The sequence below is a fragment of the Akebia trifoliata genome, chromosome 3, assembly GCF_017979445.1.
Source record: "Akebia trifoliata isolate Shusen 1 chromosome 3, ASM1797944v1, whole genome shotgun sequence".
Lineage (NCBI taxonomy): Eukaryota > Viridiplantae > Streptophyta > Magnoliopsida > Ranunculales > Lardizabalaceae > Akebia > Akebia trifoliata.
Genome location: NC_141377.1, coordinates 58850034 through 58867219, shown reverse-complemented (window position 1 = coordinate 58867219; position 17186 = coordinate 58850034). Strand labels below are relative to the sequence as shown.

The following is a 17186-nucleotide window of genomic DNA, read 5'->3' as shown; positions in this document are numbered from 1 at the left end:
ACATGAATTTTGAAAAGATAAAAAATTTAAAAAAAGAAGAAAATATTTTTCACCCTTGGATTTTAATTTTAAGTTTGATACTTATGTGAAAGTTCTATAGTCATTAATTATAAAAACCTTGAATCAAACACAAAAGAAATTGTTCTTTTTAAAAAAAAATTTAGAAGATACTTAAAGAGATGCGGTGTTATTGAATTGTTGATGTGGTAATCCATTTTAGTAAAATGACCCTAGTAAGGTTTAAAATCTTACTATGTTAATAAGAGAAGTGTTTTTCAAAATGCGAAACACTTCCTTCACTAGGGGTCATTTTTTTCAAATGCATTACGACATTAACAATCCAACACCATAAACTTTTAAGTTTCATAAAAAAACTTAAATAAAAAAAATTACATTGAATTTAATCCAAGGTTTTGAAAATGAATGACTATATTTTTTGTTATGGTGGATTGCTCGTACCATTCCACTTAGCACGTATATAATATTAAATAACTATCATTTTGATGGAAGGACATGTAGAGATTTGAAAACATGATTTGGGAGTAAACCCAGTCAATTTTGTGATCTCAACTAATCTTAGGTGGTGAAAATGGTTGATTATCGAACTTGCATATAATTGACAAACTTAAAATTGAAATTCAACTTGCATATAATTGTCAAACTTAAAATTGAAATTCAACGTTAAAAAATAACTTTTTAATTTTTTTTATTTAAAGTTTATAAAAAATTTTCATCTACAACCTTGAAGCATCATATCAAATTTTTGGATGCCACAAGGTGAGCCCAAGGATCCTTTGTAAGGATGAAATTCTAACTAAATTAGTAAGGTTTGTGGGACTCTTTTAAATTAGGAGTGTCAATGGTTACCCATTGAATAGGAACCGAAAACCCTGTTTCTAGATCCTTATTTTCACTGTCGGATTAGAGTTGAGTCTAAAGGAAATAGAACTAAATAGGAACTAGGACCGATAGATTCTACCTGATGAGTACCCGCGGGCACTTGGAGTCAATTTGTTTTACCCTTCTTTTCATGTTATAAATGGTCGAAGGTTTTCATATCTTCTAAAGTTAATCGATATTACACTCTTATTTTAAATGGTTTATTAATTAATTAATATATTTAAATAATTATTATTATTTTATACCAAGGGGCATTACTAGAGTTCCATTATAAATCTTGTTATCCATAGAGAACAAACATTTAAATCATTAAAGAATTAATAATATTATTAAAAGAAACAGTTAATCTGCTTAACTCTACCAAAATTTTTAAAAAACTTGATCTATATTTTAATAATATCATACAAGTAATTTAATATCTTGGACAAGCCAATGTGATAGACCATTAACATTTTTTAACTCGCCCTTTGCAATCACGACTGGGATGACTTGCACGAATCATGTGGATCTCCGTTCTTGATGGTCCTAGGATTCTTTAACTATGGCTAATAGTTAGGGCTGCAACTCAGGCGGGTTAGGGATCAATCCGAGCCCAACTAAAACTTGACAAACATCAACCCGTTCCTCGTGCCCAACCCAACCTTGGGTATGAAATGCTCGACCGAACCCAACCTAAGCGGTTTGTTCGGGTTAATTCATTCTCCATTAATACTAGATAATTTAGTTACGATAAGCGGGCTTATATCAAGGTAAGTGATATGTAAAAGAACTTAAAATTTATAATTATTTTTTCTAAAAATGTGTTTCAAAATTTACACACATAAAAATTATAAGAAAATTTAACGAAGAAGAAAATAATGATTAACTAAACAAATATTTGAAGTTGTAACATAATCATTTAATGGAAATATAAAATTACATAAAAAAAAAGAAGAGCAAAATACTGAAATACAAAATGTAAACAGGAAAAATCAATATATAATAAATGTTTTTTAATTATAACCATATTAAGTTCGGGTTTGAGCAAATCAATTGCCTGATGCCTTTGCCCAAATCCAACCTGATTTAAGTCATGATTTTTTTTTTGTTGCTCAAATTGGAGACCGAACCCAAGCTAACTATGCCTAGACTTGTCCAAGAACTAGTTCCGGGGAACATGCAACGCCCACACATTACACCCAATAGGTAAGTGACATGTGCCCTCACTGGTGGCCTTTGAGGAATTAATGCTCATACTAGATATCGAACTCACGATCTACTGACATTAACTGCTTATTAGTCCAAAATTGCCATTGAGCCAACCTCTCGGGGTTCGAATTGAATGTTTATAGATATTACATCAATCATGATATAAATGGGTTGACACTATCAGGACCTAAACCCAATTAGACTTGACACAAACCCACTAATTTCGTGTTGTTAGTGAATAGTGTTAAGATTGCCACCTCTAATTTTGAGCATTTGAAAAAATCCAACTAAATCATGATTTTAACAATATTATATATTGTGTTAAGAGTCTTCGTTAATTAGAGAGGAATAAAAAAAAAAATTAATTTGAAAGAAATCCTACCATTAATAGGAAGCTTTGCAACGTTATCAATATCCCAATTTCATTGGTTAGAGTTACCCGAGGCTCGTGGCAAACACTGCTGCGGATCCTCTGAAGGATGGCTGGTTTTTGTGGAAGAGAGTCAAGTAATTTCATTACTAAATCCTCTTACAATACAGGGGCTGTGACAACAATTCCAAACATATTTTGTAGAGCAGGAGATACTGCCCTTAGCCTAAAAGATGTGAAATCCTTTTACATCTTCTTGTCCAAAAATCCTACTCTTAATGATTATATTGCAATGGCAATATTCGGAGATATGGAGAAATTGGCCTTCTGTAGAGCAGGAGATAAGAAGTGGACTACCGCGCCTATGATGACATCATATATTATAATGGGCAATTCTATGCCGTCGATTGCCTTAGAGGAGTTTTTGTTTGTGATATTACAGATCCTTCTCCAAAAATAATTACAATCACTCTTTCTCTAAGATTGTCAGCCGAACGCTCCCCATATGTATATATACATTTTTCCATGGATTTCAAATTCCATGAAATTTGAATTTTCATTAAATCAAACACCCTAAAGGGAAAAAGCAGTTATAGGATATTTCCTCATTCTCATTAATATCAATGTGTAGCCATCAAAATTTTAATTGAGCCAAGGTCCAATTGAAACCTAAGATTTTGACAGGAGAAAAGGCATCAACAATGTGCACCAAATCTGTTATCATTTGATATCAAAGCATCGATTAGCAGATCAAGCATCAAGACTACCATTGATCTCTCCACCCTTGTACAGGATTCTTATATGGTTTTTCACATCTTTTTTCCTTTTTTTTTAAGTGACAGGAAGCTAAACAATGTAGTGATCACCACAAAATTTCAGAACAAGTCATAGAGGATGATAAAATATCAGATTCAGAAAGAGTTTTGTTTCTAAAGATAATTTCCTCAAGGGAAGTGTTTTTCACATCTTTTATCCTATTTTAAGTGCATTGAGGAAAGACAAAGTTTGCTCTCATTGCAATGACCAACCAACGGTGAAGACATCCAGTTTCATTCACAAACCTGTCAACAATTTCCTCAAAAGAAAAGCTAAGAACCTCTTTAAGCTCAAACATGAAAAAAATAAAACATTTTACTTTCAAAACACTACACTGGAGAAATGTGGGGACTTCAGCCCACTGGAAGAGCCTACAAAGCCGATTGCAGGGTTTGCTCTTATCTATTAAAACTACAAATCCTCTTCCCTCTTTCTGAAGATTTGGCCCAAAAATTGAAGATAATAGAGCAATGCTATGATGCAGAGAGTGGGATAGGCTTCATGGCACTCTGGATCCGCCGAAATGCTGTCTTCACCCTCTCCTTAAGACTATCGTTTTCACTTTCAACATCTCCATTCTGAACATCAAGATATGCTACATTCCCATCGACATTGATCACAAGCTTACCGTGCTCATTGATTTTAACATCACCGAATAGCGAAACCAACAATGAGTGGAGCACTTTCTCAGTCGTCTTTCCATTTTCTTCCTCTGTTTTGATTGTCTCTATTGTTACTTTAGGCATTTCTCGGCTGATGTTCAAAACCAAAGCAACAATGGAGTCTGAAACCATGTCACTAATTGGGTCCGAAGCCCACGTTACGGAAATGTGCTTCTCTGACTCCTGTTTCACCGTAACCCGTTCGTGCACCAACAATGTAGGGCCTTCCAAGTCACCAACAGGGGGAGACTCTACACTCTCGTAGATCTGTCTAAGCCGGTGTTTTATCACGGTGAAGGCACCAGAATAAGGGATAGAAATCCTCTGGGTGATGTTTCCTGTTGATAGCTGTGAGAAGACAGGGAGATCATCGGGTGTCATTATCTGATAAGTGAAACCTTTCTTCACCAACAAGCCACTAACTGTATTCCCAACTTCGGGGGTCTTTTCGGCAAGTCTTCCAACTGTTTTGGCCATTTTCTCAGAGTTGAAGTACATTTCAACAGATTGACAATTCTTTGGAGTGATAATTTTGGTGTTACCATCAGCAAACAAGGTGATGAGCTTCTGTTTAAGCCTCCCCATTTCATTGGCTTCTCCATGAACAAGGATTATGTTAGGAGGCATTAACTCTTTCAAGAACGAACTCGTTTGTGAATAATCGGCATGGGCCGAGAAGGAAATGTAATGGACTTGCATGTTGAGAGGGGCAGTGAGGCCATTCATGAGTGTGACTTCCTTCGGTTCGTTGATGATGGTCTTAGCCAACGTTCCTTCAACTACATACCCGGGTATGACACATGCGTTCTTCTTATCAGAACACCACATATCGAATAGTTGACGTGATAGCCCACTCTGGAGCCCACTTGGACTTGCCATAACAACCGATGGGCCTACATCATCAAAATTCTCGATGCTCTTCAGTGGTGAAATGTGCTTGAAGTCAAAGGGGTTTGAGTTTGCAAACTGATTCCTGATCCTATCGTTCATGGCATTGATGTAGGTTTGGTAGACCGCCATACACCTCTTGGCAAGAGGGGACGCATAGTAGATTGGGATGTTGTGGAGCTCAGGGTGGTTTGACCAATATTCATCGAGAATGAGGAGGAGCTCTTGTGCCCGTCCGAGGGCGAATGCTGGGATGAGGACACGACCCCCTTGAGAGATGGTTGAATGGATAACATCGGTGAAGCGTTTCTCTCGAACGAGCCGGGGCTGATGGATTTGGACACCATAGGTGGATTCAATAATGCAGATATCAGGGGAAAACTGTGGAGTCTCCGCAGCACGAAGGTGTCGGTCTTCTTCACGAGAGTAGTCTCCTGTGTAGAGCACACGAACTCCAGCAATGTCAACCATGAACATGGCAGCACCAAGTACATGACCTGCTGTGTAACACCAGAAGCGTATTCCATTCACTTCTAATGTTTGGTGGAAGTCAATAACCTGCATAGGGTAATTCACATGCAGTCAATTGTTTGGAGACAATAGAATACGAGAGCTGCTATTGGCACCACCAACTTTTACTTATTACACCCCCTGTTAAAAATTAAAAAAAAATTAAGTGAATAATTGAGACTAAGTAAAAGTTGGGGTGCCGATAGTCTCTATCTCTTACATCACCAATTAAAATTAAGTGAATAATTGAGAATAAGTACAAGTTGGTGTGCCAATAGCCTACCTCCCTCTCTTTGTTAGATTTCTATTTTTAAGGTTTAGGGTCTTATATGAACCAAATCCTAATAGTAAACAACTACTGAAATTGTTTGAATACGTGTTACAATGTTTTGTAATCTTGATTAATAACTTGAGTCAAATCTTTGTAATGTTTGAATATTGTGTTTTAATCTTTGATAGGGGTGTAATAAATAAAGTTGGGGTGCCAATAGCAGATCTCTAGAATAATGTTAAAGGGAAAAAAGGGACTTGCAGATGTTTAGAGAAGTTAATAAACACAAATTTTAAAACCACATCCTCACGACTTCAAGTTACATATGTTATATGGTGCAATCCAAAATTTGGTAGAGAAAATATGGAAAGAGAGATCCATTAGCATCATACTTGACATGACTGGCTACCAGCCATGTAGAAAAATTTAATGTATGCTGCACTACTTAACTTAAAAGGATAATTGTGCAAGATATATTAATAAAATTAGCAAGCACACACCTCAATTTTGTCCATGGACCGAAGAATGTCTTGTTCATCGTATAACATGTCTTCGACTGAAACTTTGCTCACTTTAACATAATCAGATAAAAGCAACTTGTAGATGGCCTTTGTTGCATGAGTCATAAAAACACGGCCTTTGAAGGTTGTCTGACATGCATTATCCATACATCAGTTTATGGGGCAAGGTCACTACACAAAACATTCATTGAATGAAGTTACAAACCTTCTCCAGAAAATATGGAAGTGATGCAGCATGATCCAGGTGAAAGCTGCACATAAACAGAATTTTTTTTGCAATGAATCTCATAAACCAAAACATTGAGAAATTCTTTTGAATTAACATAAATATATTGGAATTATATACATAGTATATGATTAGGATAAAACTACCTTTTCATATTCAAAAAAAGAAAAACAACGAAAAATTAGAAAAATACTGGTTTTGAAAAGAGTGGAAGGGCACTGTTACATATTCATCAGTTCCATGAGTGAAGCCTTCGATCGAGGTTCAATTAACATATATCAATATTAAGCTGGCCCATTAATAATTCAAAAAAGAAAAAGAAAAAAAAAATCAAAGAATGTTGATTGCCTAAGAAAGGAGTGCACTGGAGTTTTCTACACAAGTTAAAAGCATGGTCCCCTATGCTAGTTAGCGCCTATCAATGGGCTACTACAAAGCCGAAGCATGCATGTGATTATCTATTTTTATTGTGGCTGGTCCATTGTGTTGCAAATGCAGTGTAGATGGTTTGAAATGGAGCTATGGGTACTCGTATTTATTGGCGGTACAAGTAAGGTTCATCAACAAATTACGGGCAAAATACAAATGATGCATGTTGGAAGAAAATTATTTAACAATAAGAGATCCATTTCACACATTTCTGTCCCCAAAATGTATCAGAGACATCCAATACCCATGTGGGCTCCACAAGCAGAATTACAAATATTCATAGACAGACTCATATAAGGAATTAGACATTCTTGTACATTGTTCTTAGTTTTCCTCATCATAGAGATCATTGTGACAAAAGTGACAGTCATCAATTTTGACATTACTAATTATGTAAAAAAATTATCCTGAAGGGACAAATTAAGTGGAAAGACTAAAATATTTCCATAATGTTGAATGCCAGGATGAACTGACTTTTGTGATATGGCCCTTATGCTAGGAAACTCTGTCAAGCCCCAATTAACGAAAGTATGAATGCGGATTAGGGCACAAAAAGCACCTCTTGTCAGTGGTGCGGAGCCCATATCATTTTGGGCGTCATTCTCTGTGGCCAACATCCGTGGTGGTCCACTCTGTGATGGCTTTCACTCATCTATTACCCTTATGTTGCTCCCCCTCCCGCAAACACATGCTCACTCTATCGCAGCTTTCACTGCTCTAGTATCCTTTTGGCCCTCCCCACCCAACACATGTCCACTCTGTGGCAACTTTCACTCCTATGGTACCGTTCTTTTGCGCCCCCCCCCCCCCCCCTCATTCTCTGTAGTCGACATCCGCGGTGGTCCACTCTGTGATGGCTTTCACTCATCTGTTACCCTTATGTTGCCCCCCTCCCGCAAACACATGCTCACTCTATGGAAGCTTTCACTGCTCTGGCATCCTTTGCCCCTCCCCACCCAACAGATGTCCACTTTGTGGCGACTTGCACTCCTATGGTACCCTTCTTTTGCTCCCCTCCCCCCTCCAAACACATGTCCACTCTGTGGCGGTTTTCGCTCCTATGGTGCCCCCCCTCCAAAATAATAATAATAATAATACTAACAATAAATAAATAAATGCCCACTCTATGGCAGCTTTCACTCCTCTGGTACCCTTATTTTGCCCCCCTCCGTCCAAGAAAAAAAAAACATATCCACTCCGTGGTGGCTTTCAATCCTCTGGCACCCTTCTTTCACACCCACCTCCCCAAACCCACCCACTCACCCCCACAGATGCCCTGTTAGCCCTTTCCCCAGGTAGCTTCTTCTAAGAGAACTTGAGACGTAGTGCTGGCAATAACACCGAATTACAAACCCAACCAATACATCAAAATCACCTAAGTGTTAGTGATGCGGAAAGTTAGGTTACAACAAGTAAGCTCTTCAAAAACAAGCTCCCAATTAGAACATTTCACCATATAGACTATCCAACCCACAATGCTCTAAATTTCAATTGAAACACACAGATATACATTTACATATATGAATATGTAATTGATTAATATATACAAAAGGGCACCAAATAAAAAATAAAATAAAAAGAGAAGTAATGAGAGTTAAAAAAGACACATACTGGGTAACAAGAAGGACATCAATGGTTGATGGATCGATCTCATCGAAGTACGGCAACGCAGACATACCCGAGTATGCTGGGTGTATCCCACAATCGAACTATCAAACCCAATAATATAAAAAAAAACGCAAATTAAGTATAAAAAATCCAGCATAAAACCCTAGACCCTAATAATTGAATTATTAAGGAAGAAAGAGAAAACAGACCAAAACAGTTTTGGCTTTATAAGACATGTAGACGCAGGAGCGACCCACTTCATTGCCAGCCCCCAACGGTGTGATGATGAGCTGATCCCCAACTTCTCTTGTTATAGAAGAATCCCTTCTCTTCAGTGTCTGTGACGATAGCGCTTCTTCTCCTTTCGAACCCATTTCTCTCTCTCTCTCTCACACAAACACCCCTCGACAATGGTGATTGGTTAGTTGAACTGAGAACCGAACCCTAACTAGATTTCAAGACGTTTCCCCCACCTCCACTCCAGTCTCCAGTCTCCAGCAGTGTTGGTTTTAAAATCCAATGATACATACTGAACCATCTCGTATCGGACGAGTCAAACCATTTAAATCGATTTTTAATGAGTCCGGCTAGTCTTACCAAGTTAGTAAGGATTTCACCCTCACTAAGGGTCCTTGGGCTCATCTTGTGGGATCCAAAAACATGATCTGATGCTTCAAGGTTGTAGAGGACGAACTTCTATGAACTTTGAAAAGATACAAAATTCTAAAAAGAAGAAAATATTTTTCACCCTTGAATTTCAATTTTAAGTTTGATGTTATGTCGAAGTTCTATAGCCACTCTTTTTCAAAACCTTGAATCAAAAACAAAAGAAATTGTATTTTTTTTTCCAGTTTTTAGAAGATACTTAAAGGGATGCGGTGTTGGATTGTTGATGTGGTAATCCATTTTTGCATAACAACCCTCAGCAAGGCTTAAAATCTTATTGAGTTAGTAAGGAAAATGTTTCTCATTTTGCAAAACACTTCCCTTACATAATAAGATTTTAAGCCTTACTAAGGGTCATTTTTATCAAATGCATTACTACATCGGCAATCTAACATCATAACCCCTTACGTTTCATAAAAAAATTCAGATAAAAGAAATTAAAAAAAAAATCTTTTGAATTTGATCAAGGTTTTGAAAATGGATGACTATTTTTTTGTTATAGTAGGCTGTTCATATCATCCCACTCGGCACGTGTACAACATTAAGTAACTATCTTTTTAGTAGAGGGACATATAGAGATTTAAAATAATGATCTACAGAATAAATCCAATCTAACCTTGGTGGTGAAAATGGATGATTATCAAACTTCTATATAACTCTCAAACTTAAAATTGAAATTTAACATTGAAAAATAACTTAAATTTTTATTTTTTTGAATTCATAGAATTTTGTCCTCTACAATTCTAAAGCCTCATATCAAGTTTTTGAATGCCACTAGGTGAGCCCAAGGACCTTGGGTGAAATCCTACTAAATTAGTAAGGTTTGTGGGACTCTTTTAAATTAGGAGTGTCAATGGATACCCATTGAATCGAATTGAAAACCCTGTTTCTAGATCCTTATTTTCACTGTCCGATTAGAGTCAAGTCTAAAGGGAACAAAATTGAATAGGAATTAGGACCGATAGATTCTTATTATAACCATATTAAGTTCGGGTTGAGCAAATCGATTGCCTGATGCCTGATGCCTTTGCCCAAATCCAACCCTATTTGAGTCAGGTTTTTTTTTTGTTACTCGAACCAGAGATTGAACCCAAGCTAACTATGTTTAGACTTGACACAAGGTCGGGTTCAACCCAACAAGTTCAGGTTTAGTCTACCCAAGTTGCAGCCCTATTGGCTAGATATGGACTATTCTAGATCTATATATAAAAAATGAACTTTATTGATAATTTTTTGGATGATTATTACACAATACCTACTTGGATTTTCTTTTTTTGATAATTGGGAATGCTTCTAGACAGCGGACTGGATTCATATATGGGATTTGCCCAATCCATGGACCATGGTCTTGTCCAAAAACTAGTCCCGAGGCACAGGTAACGCCCACACATCACACCTATTAGGTAAGTGAGGTGCGCCCTCACGGGTGGCCTTTGAGGAGTTAATGCACATATTGGGTATTGAACTCACGACCTATAGGCATTATCCATTTATTGGTCTAAAATTGCCATTGAGCCAATCCCTCGGGGTTCGAATTGGATGTTTATAGATATTACATCAATCAAGATATAGAAAGTAGTCTCATGTAAAGATGTTAATTATTAATGATAGTGCTAAATATATCATTCTCTTCGGGGTTCGAATTGGATGTTTATAGATATTACATCAATCAAGATATAGAAAGTAGTCTCATGTAAAGATGTTAATTATTAATGATAGTGCTAAATATATCATTCTCTACCACAACCTCTCATCTGTGATAAAATAAATTGACATGACGATACAATGTATCTCATGTACTTAATGGTTAATACAACGCATCTTATTCTCTAAAATTGTATGGCCAAGGAGCTGAGTTTAAGTGACTAAGATCTCTTTCTCGCGCTGGCATGGCATATTGTTTTGGGTCGACTGAGCCAATAATACTTGCTCCTGCCCAAAACTTGATTAGTCTAGGCGTTAAAAATTGGCCTCATTGGTGATATCTAATAGTTGGATTTAAGCATATTCACTAGAGACCATGAGCCCATGGTGGATTTCAAGATTTCAAATGTACACATCTACGCGATTAGGGGGGACGGGGGTGGTTCATTGTGATACATTGGTCAGGGCATCAAGGTCATCGATAAGATAGTAACACTTGATTTGGTCCGTTAGAACTGTAATTAATGAATAATCCAAAAATAATATGTTCATTGATAGAACGAAGCAGAGAAGAAGATGTTGGATAAATGGAAAGATTAAAAATGAATGTATTCCTAAAAAGTATAGGAGTTAGTCCCAAAGATGATAAATTAAGGAAAGTTGATTGAGATAATTTAGGCATGTGCAACAAGAATATTTTTGGTAAAGTGTACTTCAAAGGTTCTAAAAGAGTGAGACAAAAGATTGAAAAAGGAAGTAGATTTGGTATTTAGAGAGAAAAAGAACAAACTTGAACATTTGACACAATTTTCGACGTAATATAATACAAGAATGGGATTCAATCATCGGGACCAAACTTTTTGTGATTATGCTTTATGTGATTTGATTTAATGATGCGATAAACTCCAAAAGACCATTGACACTACATACATAAATGAGGAAACACATGAAACTTGCTCGTAGCTAAGTTCCGTACTAACAACTGCAAAGCTTTAACACAAACATTTGGGCTCGGCTAAATGAATCTTATTGCTTTTGTAACGGAGAGTGAGTTTATATTTGCTTTCACTATTTCTATCATCTTTCTTTTGAGTTCAGATTTGCTTTTACATAGGAATTCTTCACAGTATTTGAATCATCGATTTTGCCGTTGTTTTAGTGCACTTCAATTCATGATCTTTGGTGCAAAATAAATCCTTGATTTACATATAAACCTAAATGATCCGTTTTGGAACATTGGGCACTAGATTGGAGAGTGGCAATTGATAATAATCAGAAATTTGTATATTCGAGTTCTCTATCATTTACACCATTAAACAACTGAGACTGAGAATAATCAGAGCTTAGTATATCCGGAGTTCTTGCTAATTCACACCATTGAACAAGTATGTTACCGTATAGATGATGAGAAAGTGGGCAGAGATGGTTTTGAACGAACGTCGATTACATCCCTAGTAAAAAAGAAAAAGAAAAAAAGATTCAAGTTAAAAGTCCTAAAGAGCGAGGAGAGAGTCAAAATAACTTGGATGGAGACAGTGAAAGCAGATATGAACTCAGAATAACATAAAACTTGACTGGAGAGAGTGGAATGGAGGAACAAAATTCATTTAGCCGACCCCAAGTCTTCGGGATTAGGCTTTGTTGTTTGTTGTTACAATTGCTTGCATGATCACTCAACCCTGTTTTTTTCCTTGGATGAAGTAAAAGATGCTCAACCAACAATTCATAAAATAATATAATTTTATTGCGAGAATAATAATCGACTACAATAATATGATTTTATTGCGAGAATAATAATCAAATACATAACAGTAATGCAGAGACACCCAGCACATTATTCTAGTGCCGTGGTGGCCTTTGCTTATTTTGACAACTTGATCAATCATTGGTTGCTTCTCACTTGACTTTCAATAATCATATAATTATGAATCATGAATAATAAATATTGACCAATATATAAGAATTAGCTATACTTCGGATTGTTGTTGTGGGCTGAGGAGACGATTGCGACAAGATTTGTTGCAAGGGTAAGGACAATCGATCCTCTGGAAGGGACTTCTGTCGTAAAACCAATCACCAACTGCCCTTGCAATTGCCTGCCATTTTTTTTTTAATATGGACGATTAAAATTAGAGTTGTGTAATCTAGCAAAAAATTTATGTAAAAAAGAAAATTAAAAGAAACGGAGTTACTTACTGTCTTGTTCAGTACGGGAGAGTCATCCGTTAACCATGTCTCCTGCGTCTCGGATTGACAGTGTTGGTAGCATGAGTCAATGAACATGCCTCTTGCAGGATAGCGCCCTAGTGCTGACAAGGCACTTAGAAACTCCAACCTGAAACCTGTTTAAGTCACATTGCATAATTTTTTTTAATATTTTTTGATCTGTAAATCATTGATTAAAATTTTTTCTAATCCTTAAACCTTTTTCCTTTAAAGGTTACATCAAGATTCGTGAGACGGAGAGTGAGGGATCTTCAGAGTAGTAACCTTGTATGGTTTTGATTTGATTGAGAGAACAGTTATTGATATCGAGTTTGCAGTCGTTCCAGTAGCCATGGGGATCATTAACACCCGGTGCCAAAATATTCTTTATCTGAAAAAAAAAAAAACATAAGGACTTCCAACTCAACAATTCTTACATTTTCTAATTCTATTGAAGTAAAAGGGAGAGAAACCCATTACTGAATTGGAAGAAATGTACAAAAAGATGTTTGAACTTATATGTTGTGTTATTTATAATGTGCAAGGTCTAAGAAAACTCAATGAAAAACCCTAGATAATGTTATGTATTTCATGTCGTGATCATTGATAAGGGGTTTTTGATTGGCAAATATTAATTTTATGGTGAAATAAGATGCAGGGAGGGTCCCAAAACCAGCTTTAAACAACTTAGAAGACTCGGTAGGAATTGGTCCAATCATACTTGTTTTGGAGGCAATCAATTAGACTTCATGTATTGTGAGTCAATTAAAGTGAGGGAGAAGCCGGTGGTTCTCAATCCAAAATAACCTACCCCGTGTCTCGAAACCCTTGTATAAGAATATATTGGAAATGAATATATTGATGCATTGGGCATCAAAGCTTATGCATATAATGTTGGAAATGCTTACCTGCCACGAATCATAGGCCGAATTCAATATAAATAGTGGAGTGCGAATCAGTTGCATCAAGTATTGTGGGAAAAAGCACTGCAATGTTCAGATGTGTTGGTAGGAAGGTAGAGACAGTGCTCAAGTATGGATTTAAACAATGAACCAAAATAATATTAGAATCAATGTACTTACCATACTTGGTTTGATTCTTGAAGTGCAAGCCGCAGGCAAATTCTTTGCCGATCCCTGTATAGGATGTATAATGTATAAGCAAGGTTATAAGAGCAAAGTAAGGTCACTTGTCACACAAAATGAATAAATAATGAACATACAAAATTCATAGATATATAATTTTAATTTATGTTTTTTAGAAAAAAAGAAAAGAAAAACATACATGCAATGTCACCACATCATTAAAGTAGGTTTGAATGTGTTGTCCTCCATAAACATCCTTCCTGTCAAACCGTAGCAAATGATGTTAGCTATCCAAATAACAAAAGTAAGTCCAATTTGATTTAAAAATGGTCCTAATTAAGAGCTTACACATTTATAAAATAACCAGCATCTGAGAGACATTTTACTTTGGTACCCATTGGTAAGAGAGCACGGAAGCTATCACAGTGGAGAATGGAGGCTAAACCACCAGCCGAACAACCAGAAAGAAGAGCCTGTTAAAAAAAAAAATTGGGTTATCAAACATAAGAATACAACTTAAAAAAAGAAAAGGAAAAGATGGATATTTGAAAGGCCCATACATTTTCAGCATTTTTCATCCCTTTTGCTAATAAGTCCTCGATAACAGCAAGCCAAATCCTTGCTCCTCTGAAGTGAAGATTGGTAATCTGATCAGATTCATAGATACCCATATAGAAAATCATAGTAAATATTCATAGGTTTTTAGTTTTATTCATGAAATTAAGCTATAATAGTGATGGGAAAATTTACCGGATTTACAGCCTCCACATCTCCGGTAAATGATCCTCCATCACAGTACCGTATCTTCACCCTATTCCAATCATGGAAGTCTGCATATTGAAGTGTAGTTTTAGCTGCCTTGCAGAACATAGATTTGAAAACCAAGAACAAGAGGATAACCAATACGTTACAAGTCTCACTCTCACCCGGGTTAAATCTTCCCTTGCTGCTAAGAATCCCAGAGAAAGCAAGTTGCTTCGCCATTTGCTTAGAGGAACCTAAACGACTATTCTTGCGTGCAAGACAATTTGTGACATTGTTGCACCATCCTCCTCCCTAAAAAGGGAAAACGAAAAAATGAAAGAAAAAGGGTCCATCAAGCAACACCTTATACCCGTTGGCCGTTAAATAAATAGATCGTAGAAACATCAAGAAACATTTTATGTGTAAATGTAAAGGTCTAGATCAGTAAATATGTTTTCAACATTCACAAGTGACCAAATAGTGTCACAATTCATAATTTTAGTACTTTTAATGGGGTAAACGGTTAAGGTGATTCAGTTGCTCAAAATGTTTACATGAATTTGTGCCATTAGTAGCTAAAATTGGGATTCGATACCGAAATTTTGATCCTTGGAGCTTTAAGACACTAAAGATGAAACAAAAGTTCTATAAATGGTTGTTTAACATTAAGTTTTGAAAATGATATATAGATGTGTTGGATGAAAACAACTGACCTCAAGATGAATCAACCAATTGTTAATCCCCGCGCCGAATCCTTTGTCAAGATGGTAAGCTGGTGGGCTCCCATCCAAGCAAACTGCACGAAATTTTGAATTTCAAACATAGAAAATAGTCAACTAAAAGTGACTAAGTATTGAGAAATCTAAATTGCAAACAGTTGTTGCATAGGTACGCGTAAATTTATTAACGAAAAACAAAGAATAAAGAACGATCCAATTTAGAGTACTAAAAGTTCTTACCAGCACCATGCGCTACGGCATTTTGAACATAAGTAATCCCCACATAGAATCCATCTACTTTCACCATTATCAATAAACAGACGAAGACATTTAACAATCCACATGATCTTGCATCGATCATTCTGTATTGAAAAATATTACCAAAACATAAGGATTATAATAAAAGATAGACATAGAGTTTATTGAATTGCTGATATATAATATAAAACATAAAAATATTAAACTCTTCCCTTGAATCAGACAGAGAAGCAAACACCAATTATCAGGAATAAAATAAATAATAAAAATAAAAAAAATAAAGGGAAAAAAGAAGAAAATTGAAATAATTTTCTTCTCACATTTACTCTGTTTTTGCCAACAATTTTGCAAGACCCATTTCTCATCATTCTATCATCAAGCACTTTTAAGTTTTTATTTAAAAAAAAAAAACCAAAATATAAAATAAAAATGAACTAACTGAAATTACCAAACAATCCAAATTCTCACATTTACCTTGTTTTGTAAATAAAAATAAAAATAAAAATTGCACGACCCACTTCTCATCATTCTATCTTTAAGGTTATAACTACTTTTCAACTAAAAAAATATAAATAATGTTTCTAACCCAAAAAAAAATAAAATGAAATAAAAAAAATTCCCAACTTTAGACACACAACTCACACCATCCTCTGTAATTGAAACCCAAGAAATCTATTTAAAAATACTAAAATTTTCATTAAAGAATATTATTTTAACACCCATACAAACATTTTCTTGAAAATACCACACCCCATTACATCCAAAATCCACATTAAAAAATTATTAACAGTTTAGAAAGAAAAAAAAAAAAAAAATCAGTATTTGTCCAGTAAAACCAGGCTATCATCCACTCTTCGCCTAAAAAAAAAACCCAACAGAATATTTCTTCAAATTTAGCCAAAAAATCAGAAAACTAAAAAAAAACTAATACACCCCTAAAACCAGACAACCCAATCTTTCTTCCAATAAAAAATGCCGATAGAACATAAACTCAAATCCAAAATTCCCAATTTTTAAATAACTTTTTGCCAATCTTCGCCCATAAAATAGAAAAAAACATTCAAAGAAAAATTGTCCCCATTAAGTTAAAATCATTTGTTCTACCTGAAAATATTGAGAACAAATAGATTCTCTATTCTCCGGTGAATCGTTTCAGTCAACTTCACTGACCGGAATCTGACACTATGCCAAGTTCGCTTGCCAGTTTTTCAAGACGGTCTGACCCACACTTACTAGCTGGGACAGTTGTCACCGACAGTTATGAGCAGAGAACAGAACCCAAGAGCGAACAAAAAACTCATTCGCTTCGGTTTCTTAGATCGAAAAACCGATTGATTTACTTCGATATTTAAACTAAAACAAAAAACCGTTTTTATTGCTGTCCGAAACGCTACAAACAAATTTTATCGTCTTTATTAATTTGTAATAATGAACATTAAAGTATTTTCCTTAATAAAATGTTGCATGGAAAGAATA

At 35.6% G+C, this 17186-nt stretch overlaps 2 protein-coding genes across 5 annotated transcripts; both read right to left on the bottom strand.

The window, feature by feature from the left end:
• Window positions 1-3346: 3346 nt before the first annotated feature.
• LOC147408418 (cleavage and polyadenylation specificity factor subunit 3-I-like) lies at window positions 3347-8900 on the bottom strand. 2 transcript variants are annotated; one of them, XM_086437423.1, is made up of 5 exons: window positions 8599-8900; window positions 8393-8490; window positions 6332-6377; window positions 6106-6255; window positions 3347-5382 (listed from the first exon to the last, which is right to left on the bottom strand). In XM_086437423.1, exons 1-5 carry the CDS (start codon window positions 8761-8763, stop codon window positions 3748-3750), a joined length of 2094 nt encoding a protein of 697 aa, XP_086293549.1. In that variant the 5' UTR covers window positions 8764-8900; the 3' UTR covers window positions 3347-3747. The 2 variants fall into 2 exon arrangements, with proteins under 2 accessions (XP_086293549.1, XP_086293550.1); XM_086437424.1 differs by lacking the exons at window positions 6332-6377; window positions 8599-8900 and having other exon boundaries at window positions 6106-6297.
• A 3061-nt stretch (window positions 8901-11961) lies between these two features.
• On the bottom strand, window positions 11962-17110 carry LOC147408417 (pectin acetylesterase 8-like). 3 transcript variants are annotated; one of them, XM_086437419.1, is made up of 14 exons: window positions 16815-17104; window positions 15693-15814; window positions 15447-15529; window positions 14916-15045; window positions 14740-14819; window positions 14550-14636; window positions 14338-14462; window positions 14189-14249; window positions 13987-14040; window positions 13813-13890; window positions 13190-13295; window positions 12896-13041; window positions 12673-12795; window positions 11962-12150 (listed from the first exon to the last, which is right to left on the bottom strand). In XM_086437419.1, the coding sequence occupies exons 2-14, from the start codon at window positions 15811-15813 to the stop codon at window positions 12064-12066; spliced, it is 1281 nt and encodes a 426-aa protein (XP_086293545.1). In that variant the 5' UTR covers window position 15814; window positions 16815-17104; the 3' UTR covers window positions 11962-12063. The 3 variants fall into 3 exon arrangements, with proteins under 3 accessions (XP_086293545.1, XP_086293546.1, XP_086293547.1); XM_086437420.1 differs by lacking the exon at window positions 13813-13890 and having other exon boundaries at window positions 16815-17110; XM_086437421.1 differs by lacking the exon at window positions 11962-12150 and having other exon boundaries at window positions 12422-12795; window positions 16815-17099.
• Between the last annotated feature and the right edge of the window lie 76 nt (window positions 17111-17186).

Coding starts and splice junctions, on each gene's coding strand:
- LOC147408418 (XM_086437423.1), bottom strand. CDS start 8,763: ATGGGTTCGAAAGGAGAAGAAGCGCTATCGTCACAGACACTGAAGAGA. Junction 8,491..8,598: donor ATAAAGCCAAAACTGTTTTG/GTCTGTTTTCTC, acceptor TGGGTTTGATAG/TTCGATTGTGGGATACACCC. Junction 6,378..8,392: donor GATGTCCTTCTTGTTACCCA/GTATGTGTCTTT, acceptor GTTTATGTGCAG/CTTTCACCTGGATCATGCTG.
- LOC147408417 (XM_086437419.1), bottom strand. CDS start 15,813: ATGATCGATGCAAGATCATGTGGATTGTTAAATGTCTTCGTCTGTTTA. Junction 14,820..14,915: donor CAAGGGAAGATTTAACCCGG/GTGAGAGTGAGA, acceptor TTCAATATGCAG/ACTTCCATGATTGGAATAGG. Junction 14,637..14,739: donor ATGTGGAGGCTGTAAATCCG/GTAAATTTTCCC, acceptor GAATCTGATCAG/ATTACCAATCTTCACTTCAG.